Source organism: Macroventuria anomochaeta (genome assembly GCF_010093625.1).
Source record: "Macroventuria anomochaeta strain CBS 525.71 unplaced genomic scaffold BU25scaffold_16, whole genome shotgun sequence".
Taxonomy (NCBI): Eukaryota; Fungi; Ascomycota; class Dothideomycetes; order Pleosporales; family Didymellaceae; genus Macroventuria; species Macroventuria anomochaeta.
In genome coordinates this window covers 454,527-470,696 of record NW_022985377.1, presented here as the reverse complement: position 1 = coordinate 470,696, position 16,170 = coordinate 454,527, and the positions used below count along the sequence as shown (strand labels likewise).

The following is a 16,170-nucleotide window of genomic DNA, read 5'->3' as shown; positions in this document are numbered from 1 at the left end:
GCTTCTGTATACGGACGGAAATTTAACTAGGCGATTGGTTGAGTTGGGCTGGCAAGGCGTTCTTTATCCTAGCAGACAGTGAGTGGGAGTACATGACGTGGAGACATGTATGTTGCGGGTCGTCGATTCCCAAGAATCTGGTTGTCAGCCTGGGATCACGCAGTCGGATCATACGTTAGCTGCCGCTTTCCCCTCAATGCCAACAAGAAGCCTTTGCAGTGATTGGCAGGAGATATGCGTGCACATGGATTCCCGCACTTATACTGCAGGTTTCGTTTCAATCAGACCGGCACGGGCAGGATGCAAGCTGGTCAAACCTCCCCGGCGCCTTGAAAACTGACGGCGCCTAATAAAGACATGTTCTCGATATCATGAGACGGGTAGGGTACCTCGGACGCTGGCAGCGAAAGCAGGGCTGTCTCTCAGCCCTGCAACGTTCAGTGGAGCAAGAAACCAGAAATCAGAGATTGAAAGGTCTTCTCAATAAGAGAAATGCGCTAGATAGCGGCGTGTCTGGGTAGGATTCTTTGGGTTTTTGGCTCTGGGATTGCCGGTGCAAAGCCACAGGACTGGGTATCACCAGCACTGCGGGTGCAGTGGCGGGCGGCGTCTGCCTTCTCGCATGCGGATTGAGCAAGCTGCTCGATAACACAAAGCACTTCAACAACCCGTATTGAGATTGGCTGTGAGGCCGAGCTTCAAAGCGATGTAAGTGTCGGTCTGATGAGTGCAGCGTGAACAAAGACATAAGGTGAAACACAGACAGCCGCTAGCTAGCCGAACCAGTTTCCCGGATTTGTGCCCGGCACTTCGGGGAAAGTGCGTTTGGCCGCTGTGGCACTTCCATTTCTTTTGCACACTAGTACGCACAGCAACCGCGATGAGCGCGTCAATTTGTCTGCTCGGACCAAAATCCAAGTCTAGATTGCGTCTACATCGTTGTGGATATTGACAGGGTACATATTCCGCACTCGTGATGTAAGAGAGGCGCGTTCCTAGTGGAGCAGCAACCAGGATTAACACGCAAACCGGCAACGGTATTCGCAAACGTGCAACGCGAATGCACAAGTGCTAGTGCAGACCACATCTCTAAAACGCGAGGGTGTGATAGTGCGGTTCAGACTGGCAGTTTTGATTCCTAGTGCCGGCACAATGAGCATGCCCTGCCTATATCAACAGTTCTTAAGAAGAAGGGATGTTAAGTCGCTTGACCTGCACAATTGCTTGAATTGCACACCGGCCATGGGCGATTATATTTTGCTCACATGATAGATCAGAAAGATCTGTAACTTCATCGGACAGAGCATGCGATGGTCGTGAGGAAGATCCTTGGAGCTTGAACCATACCTGGTGCTTGCACGAACAAAGCGGTCGCACCTACACGAAACTATACAGCAAAGCCATCCTTCGAAACCTCTCGACCTGCACACGATCCGAACAGCCAACAGCCTCTAGCTACTCCGGAAGATGTAAATTAGATTCCGACTTGTCTGAGAAAGTCTGACTTACAATTCAAAAAGGCGGTGTAAAGGTTTACGTGGACCAAACAGAGTCAAAGCTCTGCAGTCAGCCTCAAAATGCAAGGCTGTTACCACCATGATGATCGTCATACCAATGCACGACAGAACACACTCATTCCTCTAGCTCGTCTGGCACGATGCTACTGTACGCCAACCTTCTTTAGGCTCTTCCTCAATTCATTGTTTCGGACAGGCCTACCAAGATACCATGAGCACGTTCACTGTCATTCAGGAACTCCACTTTGAGCGACTGCAAGGCGTCTCCTCCACCACTTCGTCACAATCGACTTTTGTGGTAATTCGCTGCTTAGCAACCTAGATCAATTGATGGACCTACCGGCCCAATCCTGAGATCCAACGAACATGGCTGCCATTGTATCAGCCTTCCAATCCCAAGTCCATCGCAGCGCATGTATTTGCATCCTTCAGAGTGCACTCGAACGCCTGCGGTGCGACGTGCAATTCCCCTTAAGTGTCTAGATGTCTCGGGCACCTGCATATCTCACAGTCAGATCATGCACTTTGAGTTCAATCTCAACTTCTTGTGCACATAAGATCGGCACACCCTGAGAGCGGCTTTGGGAGCCCAGTCTTGCTTTTCTCCGGTAGCTTCAGCCATGTCGACTGTCCTGGCAGTCTGTCTAGGCATTGAGACCGGCGTGTCACGACAGTCACCAAGACGCCGCGACCCATTGTAGCTAAGTTCAAGGCTACTGCATCGAAAGCAACATACCATAGCATGCTGCGTGCTGCTTCTCTAGGCGGATACATTGTTTGATCTTCTCAACCCATCCTAGATCACCACGGTAGCACTGTGCCTATACTGCTAGGCTCCGCCTCCAGCTTTGACGAGATCGCTCGGCTTCTGATATGCGCCTACTGTAAGCCATGGCCAGGACTATCATCAAGCCAGCACCAAGCGTCCCACATCGTGAGAGGCATTTGCATTCGGTCCTCGCATTTCAACCGATCGAGACTCGCTGACATCGTTGGCCTGGTTTAGCCAATCTTCACTTGTTGTACGAAAGCTAACAAATGTATGTACGCGTCAATGTCTTCTATACTGCACCAGAAAATACAGCAAAACATGGTGTACCGACTACGACTTCTCGTCGTGGGCCTTTAGGGTCTTCATGGACGACAGTCCTCCGAACACACACACGTACCCACCAGTAACTCCGCTACTTTGCCGACTGAACTTATGCCTTCGAATCGTGTTCTACCTTCCTAAGGTAATGCTCGCCTGCTGTTGCCTGGATTACTTAGTGAAACGCGTTACCGATAAAATTCGGTCCGAAAGCTAAGGCGGATGCATGCAGCCGTCTGTCGTAACAGCCGTAAAGATCTGAGGTTGCTTTGTTGTGGGTTTTGTTGTGGGCTTTGTGGGCTTCCGGTGCTTTCTCCGACACCAACTAACGATGGCGTATGCTGGTTCGTACTACGGCAACTTAGTCGTTCCGCAGCGGCCGTGATACGAACCACGGGCCAAAGCCAAAAGCACTGTCATTTTGATTCGTCGCTGTCAGGCGTGTGCTCGAGATTGCTAGCTTCGACTTGGACGAATCCCAATACCACGGTTATACCTCGTATGCGTGATTCCTTGCGTGGAAGCTTCGATGCATTTGAGTGGCTGTACTAGCTGGCGCTCTAGGTAGATCTTCTGATCGCCTTCTTTCTACAGTCTTTTGTGATTACTACACCGCCATCACATGTCTAGCTCTTACTGACGGGCTGTCAGAACTACCATACACTTGGTAGGTGACATTCACGTTACACTTACAAATGCTCGCCTCGCTGCTATCATCTGATGACTCATTAAATCTATCGGTCGATCAACATCTCATGCGACTTCTTAGGCCCACTGCCATCGCTTCCTTAACCATTGTAGGACATACACCAGGATGACAAGCACCGGAACTTCAATCAACGGACCGACAGTACTCGCCAACGCTTGCCCACTCGAGGCACCGTACACCGCAACTACTACGGCAATGGCAAGCTCGAAGTTGTTGCTCGCTGCTGTGAAACCTTGGACACAGCTAAGCTTGTACTCGAAACCCATCTTGTAGCAGAACCAGACTGTGACCGAGAAAAGGACAAGGAAGTACACCAATAGCGGTGCGCATATCCGCAAGACGTCCGTGATCTGCCTGACGACATGCGCACCCTGGCTGGCGAACAGCACAATGATCGTGTACAGAAGACCAATCAGGGAGAGAGGCCCAATATACCGGAGGAAGCGTCGTTGGTAACTCTCCTCACCAATGATGGCTCTCAATGCCAACCGCGTGAGGACTGCTGCACCAAGCGGTATCCCCAAGAACACACCAACACTTTGCGCAACTTTCTCATACGAGACGTTCGTCTTTGCACCATGACTGACGATCTGAACGTAAAAGATTGCAAGAGGTGCAAAGAGAACGATCTGGAGTATCGAGTTGAAGGCCACGAGCACAGCGCAGTAATCTCCGTCTCCTTTTGCCAAATCCGTCCAGATGAGCACCATCGCGATACAACGTGCAATGCCGACGAAGATCAATCCTTCTCTCAGGTCCTGACGATCCGGGAGGAACGCCCACGCCAGGCCAACCATGAAAAGCGGTGCGATGATCCAGTTCAAGACGAAGGAGATGCCGATTTGTATCCAGAGAGCTTTGTGCGAGAGTAGGAGGTGTAGTGTTTCGTAGCGGACTTTGCATAAGATGGGGTACATCATGACAAGGAGGCCAATGGCTGGGATATCACAAGTCAGCAATCTTGAGTGATTCAAGCATTCGGGGTTAGGTGACGTACCAATTGGTATACTAACACCTACAAACTCGCCCCTCTGTAACGCAGGTCCGGCAGTGTCGACTGTGTTACCAATGGCAATGCCAACACCCATAGCAACGAGAATCCATAGTACCAAAAACTGGTCCAGAAACGACAACCCTTTCAACGGCGGTAGATCCTTTTCCTTCTTGTTGTAAAGTCCTGGAAAAGCTGTCAATTTACGCCTCTCGAGACTTCACTGAAGCCATCGGAAGACGTACCCGTGGCGCAAAAGTCCAGCTCCTCACCCCGTCCCTTCTCAACGTCGATGTTCCCAGGACTACTATCTCGTTGCTGTTCCACGTGCGCTATTGCGCCTTCTTCGACTATATTCATTGTCTAAAGGCCTAAGATGTGGATCTGATACTGTAGGATCTTTGCCCTTTCAGTGGTTTATATCACTCGCGCTGCATATATTGCTGGCCAATGGGATGCAAGCAGTGACACTTCGCCTCCGAAGGATGGTGCCAAGAATGGCGATATGGCAGAACGGCACGTTGGCGGTGAGCAAGGGCAACAACATTCTTTAATTGCCATTGCATCTGCAATGGTTATTTCCATCAATGTGCATTTGCCGGACATATTTAACTTGCACGCTCGACTATTCATTGCATGCTCGACTGCTCATACGCTCTGTTAGCGAAGGAACCTCGCAACTGCTTCTCTCGGACCTTTTGATGGTCAGCTGAAGATGTCCGCGAAAACTTCACGAGCCTCTTACGTGCGGACAACGTTGCACACCAAAAGCTCGTACTGTGAAATATCTGTAATTCGCATGACACGAATGAGAACACTTTACTCGGTTTAGAAAAAATCAACCACTCGAAATAGCCCTTTGCAGAGATCAGAGAATAATGCTGTGCTGGCAAAGAATGCCTGAAGAAATTTGTATCCATATTACTCCTCGCGGTACACAAATTACGGCGCAATGGCAGCTATGCCCAAGTCCGGAGATGTCACGGTGTCTCGCGCATGTGATCTCAAAGCTGGAGTACTGCTACATAAACGCCAAAGGTGAATTCCAAGACGGCGAAGAGGACATATGTGGTCGCTGAACTATATAGGCTTCTAGCTGGAGTATCGACATGTACTTCGTTCCTGAACTTCTTAGGAGATGTTAGTCACACATGTTAGCCAGTCTTCAAAACGAAGGATGCAGATCACAGGAAGTCTCACGCACTGGAGATCTGTATCGCAGAGAATGTAGAGTCGGCGCCTAACAACTTGCGTGGCTGCCCAGGACTCGTTGAGCTGGATGACAAGATCGACTTTACAGGGGTACAACGCTTATAGCTTGTTACGCGCCCTTATCAATTCACGTTTCATGCTCTTAGCACCCCACCTCGTACCTTCCTCTTCAACCATGCTAGGCGTCCCGTCCGGGCCGTTCCTCGATGGTCGAGAGCGTTCCAGTGTGGTAGCGAACATTCGTTGGCACGGAAGACCTTACCAGAGATCGACAGGGGTCTTGCAGAGCAAGGCGGTCGCGAGCTGAGGCTAACGAGGCTGGCAGACCTGCCTGGCCATTGATGTGATGTATCCATGGTTCGTTGTGTAATAGTCAAAGCTGTTTCTGAAGTAATGTCTGAGAATTCCTATGCGAATTTGGAGGTCGAAGAGGTAACATGCATAAACAAAAGTTGTAGGGTTTCATTGATTGTTACTTGCTATGTCGAAGGCTTCCTGCCTTGGCCTCTGTATCCATTGTAGGCAATTGCGCGTCCACCTCAGTGTCCAAAATCTAATCCTTGCACATAGCCAGACTTCCATTTCACGCAGCTTCAGTCGATCCCGGCTGCAGACCTGCCATCGAACCCTTCGCGATTCGCTTTATCCTCCCAGTTCAAGTCTGTAAGCAGAGCACTCCCGCTCTTTTCGCTTATGAACAGCCAAAATATGGTAAGTCGCTCCATCGCCTCGCGTCCCCGTACCTCTTCAGCCCCTTCTTTGGAGCCTTCCAACTTTCAATCGTAGCCTCTTGACAAATCGGCCCACCATCCTGTTCTTCGCTGTCCCTGTCTTCGAGAAGCACAAATTCGTCGTCTACGATGATCACGGCTTTGTCACTGCTTTTTGACAGACACTCGCTATGATGCGAAACCGCCCAGCAGGGTGTTGACGATGTGCATTGCTGATACGCGGCTGGCGCAAACATGTGGCTCAAAAAGCTGATCAAGAATGCGGAGATATGGTGGTGATCAACTTGATGTGCGCGTTGCTGTTCGGTCTCGTGATCTTTTTGGGAAGGTGTTGTTGTTATCTTAGGGCGATCGCCGAGAAGGGTAGAGTACGTGGAAGGGTGGAGAATGTTGGGAAAGAGCGACATCGTGGGGTTCGATCGTGGAGACTGAGTTTCGGTTTTCGCGTGCATGTGTGCCGTGTGTGGAGATGCACGTGTAGTGTGTTGATCGTGGGTGAATATGTGGTGTACCCGCGGAGAGCAAGGCGTAAATTGTCAATTGTGCGTTATGGTGATGATAGCTGATGGATGCACTTTCCGCTGCCCGCGGTGTTACCTTTTATTTACACAATGACTTGTTTGTGTCGAAACCGACCTGCATCATGAGCCTCATCACTGGACATTTCGGTGGTGTGAGTATCAGTAACTGCAGCGTCGCGCTGCGCATGCGTGGCTTCCGCAACCGGCAATCGATTGATCATGATCAGGAATCGAGACGTGGTATCAGTTGACACGTCTGGACGAAGCTGGCAGATGATGTTCTTTTTGCACTCGATGGAGAGACCCAATGGCGTGACCGATGCCGGACTCTCCCGAACTCAAGATCAAACTTGTTCTGCACCTCAGCTCCTTCATCCTCCGCATTCGATAGACCTCGAACGCCACACAAGCCAAGTTTATCCGGAGGAAAACAGGGATATCCGGAGACGACCAGGAGGCGACCAGGGAAGTGGGTTCTGGAAGGCGAATCTCCCCACAATTCTCGTACCTCGTGCCTGTTTTTGACTCACTAGTCGTGTCGCTTCGCGATCCCCGAGGTAGCGGCGTTGGCTCCGAGACTATCTTTACCTTAGTCTACACCAGCACGGACTTTTGGACCATTGTGACCGCAATTTCGAATTTTCGCAGAAGCATTCAAAAGCTCGAGAGCTCCCAGTCTTCTTTTCAATCATCAGTCAATCCATCAAACCTTCATCAATTCTTCAAACGTCGAACCAAACGATCACACAACTCCCGCACATCCATCACAATGTCTGCCCAGACCACCATCCCCAACATCCAGCTCACCGCTGAGGAGATCGCCTTCAAGGCCGAGCACGACGCCATCACATCCTACGAGGAGGGCTGGGACAACTGGGACGGCCCTCAGTGGCCCATCGGTACCGTTCAGTGCTCCATCCGTACGTTCCACCAATATTACCACTTCACCACCACTTACTAACAACATCACAGAGGCCAACTGGGAAGACCGCTCTGTCCCCCCTACACCCGCTGTTGAGGCCGACGAGCCCCAGTTCAAGAACTAGAATGTCCATCATCTAGATTCTGCGATGTTTATATTGGTCCTTCACGTCTATATGGAGATGTCACCTTGTTGATACTGGCGAGCGATATCAACTTTAATACTGGGCTCGGTTTTGGTTGGGACTATCGGAAACTTTTGGTTACATTGGCGCACTGGGTATAGATTCATGGGCAAACCTACGGGACCTACTTATGAGAAAAGCGAAAAGCTACAATTCATCACGTTTCCAACCTCAAACATCATCTTTGTCTGTATCTTGTCGTGATTACCGCATCTGATCTCGTACCATTACACACTCTATTCCCTTCATTGTGTCCTCCAATCCGTTCTTTGCTGTAGACATTCGTTGTCGCGAATAGTCAAGGCACAATTGCTACAGTTCATCCGGCCAAAGCAATTCGTGTCTGACCTTCTGTTTTTGGTTTTGCCACAACAATTTTCGAGGCGGTGAATTGTTGATCTGCAGCTGCACGAGTCAAAGTGGGGTTTTGGCGGAGTTGCGGTGGAGTCGGATGGAGTCGGAGTGGAGTCCACATCTGCAACAACTTTTCCACCCGCTGCCGCACCGGTACGCCTGACCCACCTCCAGTGCTTTTTCCCTGACAGGTGTCCAGACAGGTCTCAATCACGTGGAGAAGAGGAAGAGTTGAAGTTTCAAGTTTGAAGCTCTGTATTCATAGAGGAAAAGCAGTGGCCGGCTTTAGCCGTGCATAAGCGGCGCAGTCAGCCTCAAAACGCCTTGCTGTTGTTCAACATGTGCCGCCCACGGCACCCCATTTTCGTAACGCCTATCATTACATGCAGCAACATGCTGCGGGCCGAATGGTCGAAGATCCCTGATTAGAGCATCCCAGGTACCAAAATTCGATCAAAAGAAATTGAAACAGACCGAAAGAGATTCTGCTTGCCACCTCATCGAACGGGAGCTAACTGGCTGTCCAGACAGACCAACCCGAAATGCTACTTTTCTAAACGCCATTGAGATGCTCTTGAGGGCCAATGAACATATGAGACCGATGTCGAAGAGTGAATGAGCGGCGTGATACATGTGGTCTAGACAGATTGCCAGCATCTTGTCGAAAAGTAGGAACAATAGCGATAAAGATCACTTGACTTGGTTGATCTTCATATCCATGACATACTGCATCAAGCTGCAGTCGTCGCACTTGACAAGTGCTTGTAGTGCCTTGACCCGTGCTCGTAGGAGGGCATTCTCATCTGCGAGAGCCTTCTTGTCCTTCTCTTGTTGCTTGATGTGGGCTGTTGCTGAGGCAAGGATGACAGCTTTACTGGGTTTCGAGGGTGTTGGTAGGTCCTCGATGTCGGCGCCATCGCATACACGAGCGTTTTGTTGGAGGGAGGGGACGACACGCTTAAGAGAGTCGAGCTGGGTGTTGAGTGACTCACGGTACTTGCGCTCAACTTGGTTGTGTGGTAGTCGACGGCGGTTCTTGGGCTTATCATCTGTAGCTGCGGGCGGTGATTCTTGGACTGGAGAGTCTTCTGTAGTCTCAGTCTTCATACGTTGCTTTGCCTCGGCGACGAGCTCGATGGCGGTCTTGCTGGGCTGGGTGAATTGTCGCCCTGTGGTTTCGCCTGTCGATGTCTCGCTCTCGGACCGCTTCTTCGGTCGTGGCTGAATCTCTACGATGCCATCCTCAGCCGTAACCTCTTGAGGCTCAGCAAGTAGGTTGTTGATGTTAGGCAGGTTGTCCTGATCGGCAAACAGGAAGGGAGCGCAACCTCCGCCGCATGTTGAGGGGTTAGGTGGTGGTCCGTCCTGGTCATGGTTGGGGCATAGTGGCGATGTCCAGCAGGCAGACAGGATGTCTGGCTTGTTCTTGTTTCGCTTATTGACGGTGTCAATAGACGTCTTGGTCCTGTCAAGTACCGGCTTGGATGAGGCCGACGATTCTTTGACCCCGTTCGGGAAGGTCAGGTCTTCTACAAAACCTGCTTCAAGGTTGTTGGGGAACATGGATTCATAAGCGGGATTAGGAAACGTGTTGGCACGTTGTACTGACTGCCTTCGCAGTGACGCCATCTGGGGTGACTGATTCGACGCCGTCGACATAGATGCGGGGGTCTGGTAAGTGGAGAGATTGGCAGCAGCGGTGGAAGGCTCGGGTGAGGACTCTGTTGTTGAACCACCGGCGGCGACGATGTTGCCATACGGCTGTAGCACTTCCAGGTCGCTCAGGAAGTAGTCATTCGATATGAACAGAGAGTCGTCGAAGTAAGGGTCGGCTGATGTGCCGTTGAGCAGAGTGTCGAAGGCAGTGGCGTCTTCAGGCGTGGACCCTGAAGTCTGCGAAGAGATGGACTTGGGCATATCAGAAGACGGACGGCCTGTTGTAGGTGCTGAAAGATCGGACCATTGGTCGTGCGGTATATTCAGACTCTCAGTATTGAGGAATGCGTCCCAATTGAGAGCCATGATGACAGTCAGTGGGTAGGTTGTAGCACGAGAGTGCTCACGCGTTGATCAGGAGATACCAACGCACGAGTCCTGCTAACTTGTCCCGGCCAAGCCAATGATGCGGCTAGAATACGGATGTAGGCGCCCGACGATGCTGGGGTCGAGAATATAAGCTCGGTACTTCCTTCGGATTCCTTTGTTTCGAGGATGTAGCAAAGTTCGCTCAGAATGGTGATGGGGGCAGTGGCAGCTTCAAGCACAGGAGTATGGGTTGTTTTTCATCGACCCGGAAGGAGCCGTTGCTTGTGACGCTGAGTAAAAGGCACAAAAGCGCAAAATCGGGCAGTTGCTGGTGACTCTGGGCAAATTCCACAGCGTTGGTTTGAAAGGGTTCGGTACAGTGTCAGGCACCCGACTGGTCCCGAGTGCAGGCGTGCAGAATCGATTGTTGCAGATGGAATGAATACCTGAACGCGAAAGAACTTTTCAGTTACTTGAACGGGTATCTCGGTGCAGCAGTGAAGTGCAAGCTGTCGAGCCCACGGTTCTGGGAGCGTCCAGAAAGGATATCAGACCACCAAAGGTGGCGTGACATTTCGCTGACGACCCACTTTGCCCTTCCGAGACTGGGCTATATCCGGGCAGGCAGGGGCAGTTTACGCCATCGCCGCGACAATGTGACGAGGACAGCGCCGATACACGATCGATATTTCACGGACTTTGCGATGGCACAGCATGGAATGCGATGTTTAAACTGGGTGTCGAGGGATGAGGCTATAGTCGGGTTGGGTTCAGGTCTAAGAAAAGCTCCCGCAAGCGTGCGGTAGTTCCGTCCGGCTTTGAGCAAGCACGTGATAAGTGGAAAACAGCAGTTTGCAGTCTTGTTCTTACGGGATTGCAGCGTATAAGCAGACAGATGTCAAAAAAAGCAAATTGAGGTTGACAGATTATGTATATCACTTGTTTAAGGACTATGTACATCCAGGATACAAATGGGCTTTTTAGACGGCCCAACGAGATGACTGTGGTGCTCCTGAGCGAGCATCCAGTTCTAATATGCCCATCTACCACCGATGTACATTTCGGCACAATCAAGCGGGCAGATCGTGCAGTCCGGTGAGGCTCCTGTCAATGCGAGCATCGGGACGACCCGCACCCTATGTCCCACTAAGTAGACCGAGGAGCTGGAATCCGCGCTGTAGTGGCGTGCATGCGTGGCACCTTCGTATAAAACGATCGTCTTTGGCCATACGATTCCCTTAAGCCATGAACTGAAGAGCCAGCCAATGTGGTTATGCCTTCGAGATCTATGAATGTGACGGTAAGCGATACCTTCTCGTCACTGTCGTCCTTGGTTCGATCGCTTGCTTGCTTCCGTAGTTCCTGATTGATTGATTGATTGATTGATTGATTGGTTTAACGTCCTATGTGAGTCTGAGACTATGGAAGACGAGAGGAGCTACTGCTCCTCTGGTAATGCTGAGATTTAGTTACAGGAGGTTGAGTTCAATGAGAGTACAAGGGATGGTGTGGGCTCTTGCCCCAAATTTTTCCGTTGGTCTTTTTGACAAGCGGAAAAGGAACCTAGAAATGCATCGGACCCTCGCCGCTTTCGAGTGTTATCTCGCATTGTCAGACGTGTCTGGAAACTTGCTCTGTTCCCTTGGGCGGAGTTGCGGGCAAGTCGCAATGAATTGGGGCCTCCATGGAGAGGTGACTTCCAATAACATATAGCGCAATCAGTGTTCCGCATGCCAGAAAACCCTACGTATGCGTTGCTTGATCGCTAGCAGAAGGAGGTTTCTCTGAACGGTATTTCTTGACGAGAAGGTGTTCCTGACTGTTCACTACTATGTATTTGAAAAGTCGTCTTGAAGTGAACAGACGTTTGCTGGTCAGGTTCTGAATAATCACAGGCTCCTGTGCCAAGGGTCCAGAAGGAAGCCACTGCATGCTTTCGCGGCGCGGCACGTGGGTTCTCAGACAACATGTCCCTATCAGGCCTTAGTGAATCAGTCCTGCCACTTATTATAGTACATACAGACGATGTACGAAGGTCTCATACCATGAAAGCGACAGGCAATGGCTGCGGCCGCTCTATCATTCTGGCTCTCATGGGCCTTTTGCCTGGTATGATAGTTCGGTGGCAGAGTGGGCAGAACTCGTTGTAACGACCGAACCACTCGTCAAGGCACTGGGCGTGAAATGCATGCGAGCATCGCAGACCTCGTATCTGCGCATCCTCGTCGAACTCATCGAGACAGATCGCACTACGACTGGGTTAGTTTACAGCTACGTAGGCTCTTGCCCAAACACCTACCAGACAGGGTCTGTCGTCAGAAGTGAGTCAGGGTGTTTCTCCTTTTGTGCAGCTAACCACTCGTAGAAGTATTGGGTCTTGATATTGCTCTCAAGCTCCTCTCGCCGCTTTTTCATGCGCTCTTCTTTGCGTGCCGCTTCAACATCATGAGTAAGTCCTGGCAGGAGATACGTTCTGTGGCGGTGCCTTCGTGCGAGAGTCAGCACTAATTCGAAAAGACTAGGAAGATGAGAACCTACAGTATGAGTAGTGTCATGAGTAGAACCACGAAACAGACCGGTATTATTATGGCGATTATGATGGTATTACCGTTGGGATTCTGTGCCATATCTGGATTCGCCATCTTGAGATAGACCTAACTTGTAATGTCGCTGAACGTATCGCGTGCTTCAAATGTAGATATGTACGTGGATCTGCAGACTTCCGAGGTCGACGATTCGAGCTTTGTGCATATATGATAGGTGTCGCAATTATCTCAGCAGCATGCGCTACTCTGTTGCATAGGCGTTGTGGTACCTGCAGTGAGCAACTCGGAGACCCTCAACCGCACGTTGTGCCTCTAGTCGTGCTTGCATGCGCTAAAGGATCGAGAGGATGGAGCAAAGATGCTCAGAGCTGGGGATAGCGATATGTTCATATGATACAACACCAAGGCTAGCGGCGTGCAGCTCGATAGAACCAAGACGGCCCTTTCCGGGCATAACAAGCTTGCCAGACCTCTCAAGTCGGCGCGCCGGTTGGCTAGGTGCAGAGCTGTCAAAGTTTCGCGTAGCTATTCCAAGGTTGGTGTTCTTGTGACGCGGGGAAGTGCTGGGGTCAATCGCATCACGTCTGCACCCAGCTTGTCTAGGACCGGGCCCCTCTTTGTAGCACACTGCGCGACTCGACGACATCAACGTGTGCACTCGACTCCTGCGATACGTGAGCACCACTCGATATCACTTTCGGGGCGTTCTTGCGAGATTAGCGGAGAGTTGGAAGTTGATGTGGCGGAGAACCGCTTGTCGCAATCGCACCAGCCCCGTTCACGCTAGTATAGCGCCGTCGATCATAAGTTAGTGAGGCGGGGATGCTGCTAGCCTTCTGACTGCTGCCCTTCATCACCACCACATCACGGAAATAACGAGTCAAGACTTGAGATACTGAAGCTTGCACGCATCTTGATTGTCTCTATAGACCTTTTCGTGCTTACTCACTCCTGAACCCTTGAGAGAGCAGCTTATTACTAAAGTTTTTAATCCTTCTCAAGATCAGAACAATCATGGTTTGCTCCTTCCTCGTTTTCTTCTTCCTCGTAGAACGCCAGAAGGTCATCAAATCCACCCAACCAACCCTTCAGCTCCAGCTCTTCATTCAAGTCCTTCAGCAACCCAGCGCGCGGCAACTCTGGCTCAAAAATCTTCTTCAGCTGGCATTCGAGCATTTCTACCGCTGCGGGCCACCCCATACCAAGTCCGAGCTTGAGATCTTCGGTATGGATTCGACACTCTGGGATGTATCGGACCAGCTTCTCGATGAGGTCGTTGTAGTCACCGCCTTCGTAAATTGCCGACATGCACGCCTGGTAGATAGCTGACTTCAATGTGTACTTTGCATCAGGGTTGCCAACTTCTACCATAGCAGCAGCATATATCTGACGATAGTAGTGCTCATTCCAACCCATGTGTGGGGTGATGCGTAAATCGTGTGTGTAGCGAGGGAACCAATCGCTACGGAGGAAGATGGGAACAGCAGAGGCACCGATACAGCGCGGTGCTGCATAAGACTTGTCCCAGTCGATGATGCCGGTCACATTACCGTCGTCGTCAACGAGAATGTTCTGGAGGTCAAGATCGTTGTGATGTATCGTGAAGGTCTCCGGGCCGGAAAGAGAAGCATTGAATATCGACTGAGAGAAGATGATGTTGAGGATCTTGCGAGCGCCAAACTGGCTATAGAACATGGCGTTCTTTTCGGCACGCGGGTTGACCTTGAAGTTCTTGGCAAGAGACGTATTGACGTACATGCGGGTAGTTGGATATGCAGGTAGCGTCTTAGCCTTATCAATATCTTCTTCGTCCTCGCCCCAAGAGTACGAAGGGCCAACGGTAATAGTCTGTCCATCTTCGGAGATCTCCGGCATACCAATCTTGTCGAATGACAAGTTCTGGATCTCGGTCATCGTACGCGCCAGTGAGCGCAAGAAATTGACTCGCTTCCTTTCGGTCGTGATCGACGGGACATCAGCGTTCCTGAACGCATCCGATGAGTTGTACGGGAGATCAAACCAGATGTCGTAGGCGCTTTTGCCATCTAGCTTGGTCATGAGGATGTAAGGAGAACCTAGCTCATTATCGCAGTTCGAGGAATAAGCGAGGATTTGAGGCACAGAAGCCGTGGTGTTCTGGCGGATGTATTCAACGAGTTGTACCTCGCGCTCAAGCATATATGCATCCTCTGGTTTCCAGTGCGACGGGGTGCCATGTGCGGGAATGCGCATGACATACTTCAAGGTGGGAAAGGACTTGGAGCAAGGAGCAATGAATGCAACCAGGTTATAAGTGCCGAACGTTCGAGACCACACCATGTGCTTTTCGGGAATAATGGGACCAAGGTGCTTTTGAACGACACGTTCTATCTGGTTGTTGGTGATGGCGTGGATGGTCTTCCAGTCAAAACGAGGATGGAAAGGTCCAGTCTGACCCTTATCCCCTTCGTCGTCGGTATAATCGTCGTCTTCCTCATCATAACCTACCCCACTAACAGCTATGGCCTTGCGAATCACATCGGAGGGGGCTGTTCGTTCATGCCCGGCTGCTGCATTAGGTGGATTCGAACCTTGGACATTGTCCGAAGACAAACGAGACTTCACTATCTCTTTCTCCACCTCCGTCGCCACTTCCTGTTCTTTTTCAATCTTGTGGTGCTTTGACGCCATAAACTTTTGGCACTTTTCCTTGAAACGCTTACACAAGTTGCGCAGTTTTGATTTCGATTTGGTATCGACAGACGACTCGTCGAGTTCTGAGACTGATTTCTTATCCGGCTCTGAATCTGGAGCAGTAACAGCCGTACGTGTCATCGAGGCCGTACTCTCAACCCGCGCTGAAGCCTCCGAAGAGGCTGGTGGCATCGCAACGGCAGAGGTAGTATCGTTCATCGTGGAGCAACCTGGCACCAGAAATTCATCCCCGAGATCAACGGGAGGAAGTGTGGTATCCGTAGCAGTGGTGTGGTCCGAGAGAGCGATTGAGGGGTTCGACTCGGCGGAGTGTGCCAGTGATGATGATTGCGATGTAGTGGAGATCTTGGACTTGCAAACAGTGCAGACATGCTTGCCAGCGGTAACTACCTGACCAGTCAAAGACCCGTTGGAGTTGGAGTTGCGCATAGTATGAGCGTCTGGATGGATCGTAGTCGCGGTGGTAGGAGAGGCGCGCGCGCCTTTGTAGCGAAAGATGTTCTTGACGTTGTGCAACATTATGGAATCTGTTTGACGTCGTAAGGTTTAGTTGTCTTCCGGGGCAAAGAAATCCGAGTTGAGAGAGGCTGTGTTGAAAGAGCGTTCTTTGTCAGAGAAGAAAGAGGGCGGCGCGAAGCGCGTATAGATAGCGGGGCAGGGGGGCAGCAGTGAAA

General features: G+C 50.9%; 5 protein-coding genes across 5 annotated transcripts; all 5 read right to left on the bottom strand.

The window, feature by feature from the left end:
- Positions 1-3,372: 3,372 nt before the first annotated feature.
- BU25DRAFT_341405 (arsenical-resistance protein ACR3) lies at positions 3,373-4,667 on the bottom strand (the record flags this gene model as incomplete). The annotated part of the gene is made up of 3 exons (XM_033702867.1): positions 3,373-4,253; positions 4,314-4,493; positions 4,553-4,667. The coding sequence occupies 3 exons, from the start codon at positions 4,665-4,667 to the stop codon at positions 3,373-3,375; spliced, it is 1,176 nt and encodes a 391-aa protein (XP_033561843.1).
- Positions 4,668-6,210: 1,543 nt separating this feature from the next.
- Positions 6,211-6,657, bottom strand: BU25DRAFT_421635 (uncharacterized protein; the record flags this gene model as incomplete). The annotated part of the gene is made up of 1 exon (XM_033708100.1): positions 6,211-6,657. One exon carries the CDS (start codon positions 6,655-6,657, stop codon positions 6,211-6,213), a length of 447 nt encoding a protein of 148 aa, XP_033561842.1.
- A 2,264-nt stretch (positions 6,658-8,921) lies between these two features.
- On the bottom strand, positions 8,922-10,253 carry BU25DRAFT_421634 (uncharacterized protein; the record flags this gene model as incomplete). The annotated part of the gene is made up of 1 exon (XM_033708099.1): positions 8,922-10,253. The coding sequence occupies one exon, from the start codon at positions 10,251-10,253 to the stop codon at positions 8,922-8,924; it is 1,332 nt and encodes a 443-aa protein (XP_033561841.1).
- A 2,041-nt stretch (positions 10,254-12,294) lies between these two features.
- Positions 12,295-12,883, bottom strand: BU25DRAFT_341004 (uncharacterized protein; the record flags this gene model as incomplete). The annotated part of the gene is made up of 3 exons (XM_033702838.1): positions 12,295-12,505; positions 12,556-12,741; positions 12,795-12,883. 3 exons carry the CDS (start codon positions 12,881-12,883, stop codon positions 12,295-12,297), a joined length of 486 nt encoding a protein of 161 aa, XP_033561840.1.
- Positions 12,884-13,837: 954 nt separating this feature from the next.
- On the bottom strand, positions 13,838-14,386 carry BU25DRAFT_297100 (uncharacterized protein; the record flags this gene model as incomplete). Its single annotated transcript, XM_033701929.1, has 1 exon — positions 13,838-14,386. A coding segment is annotated over one exon (549 nt), but the record flags the coding sequence as incomplete, so codon positions are not given.
- Positions 14,387-16,170: the final 1,784 nt, after the last annotated feature.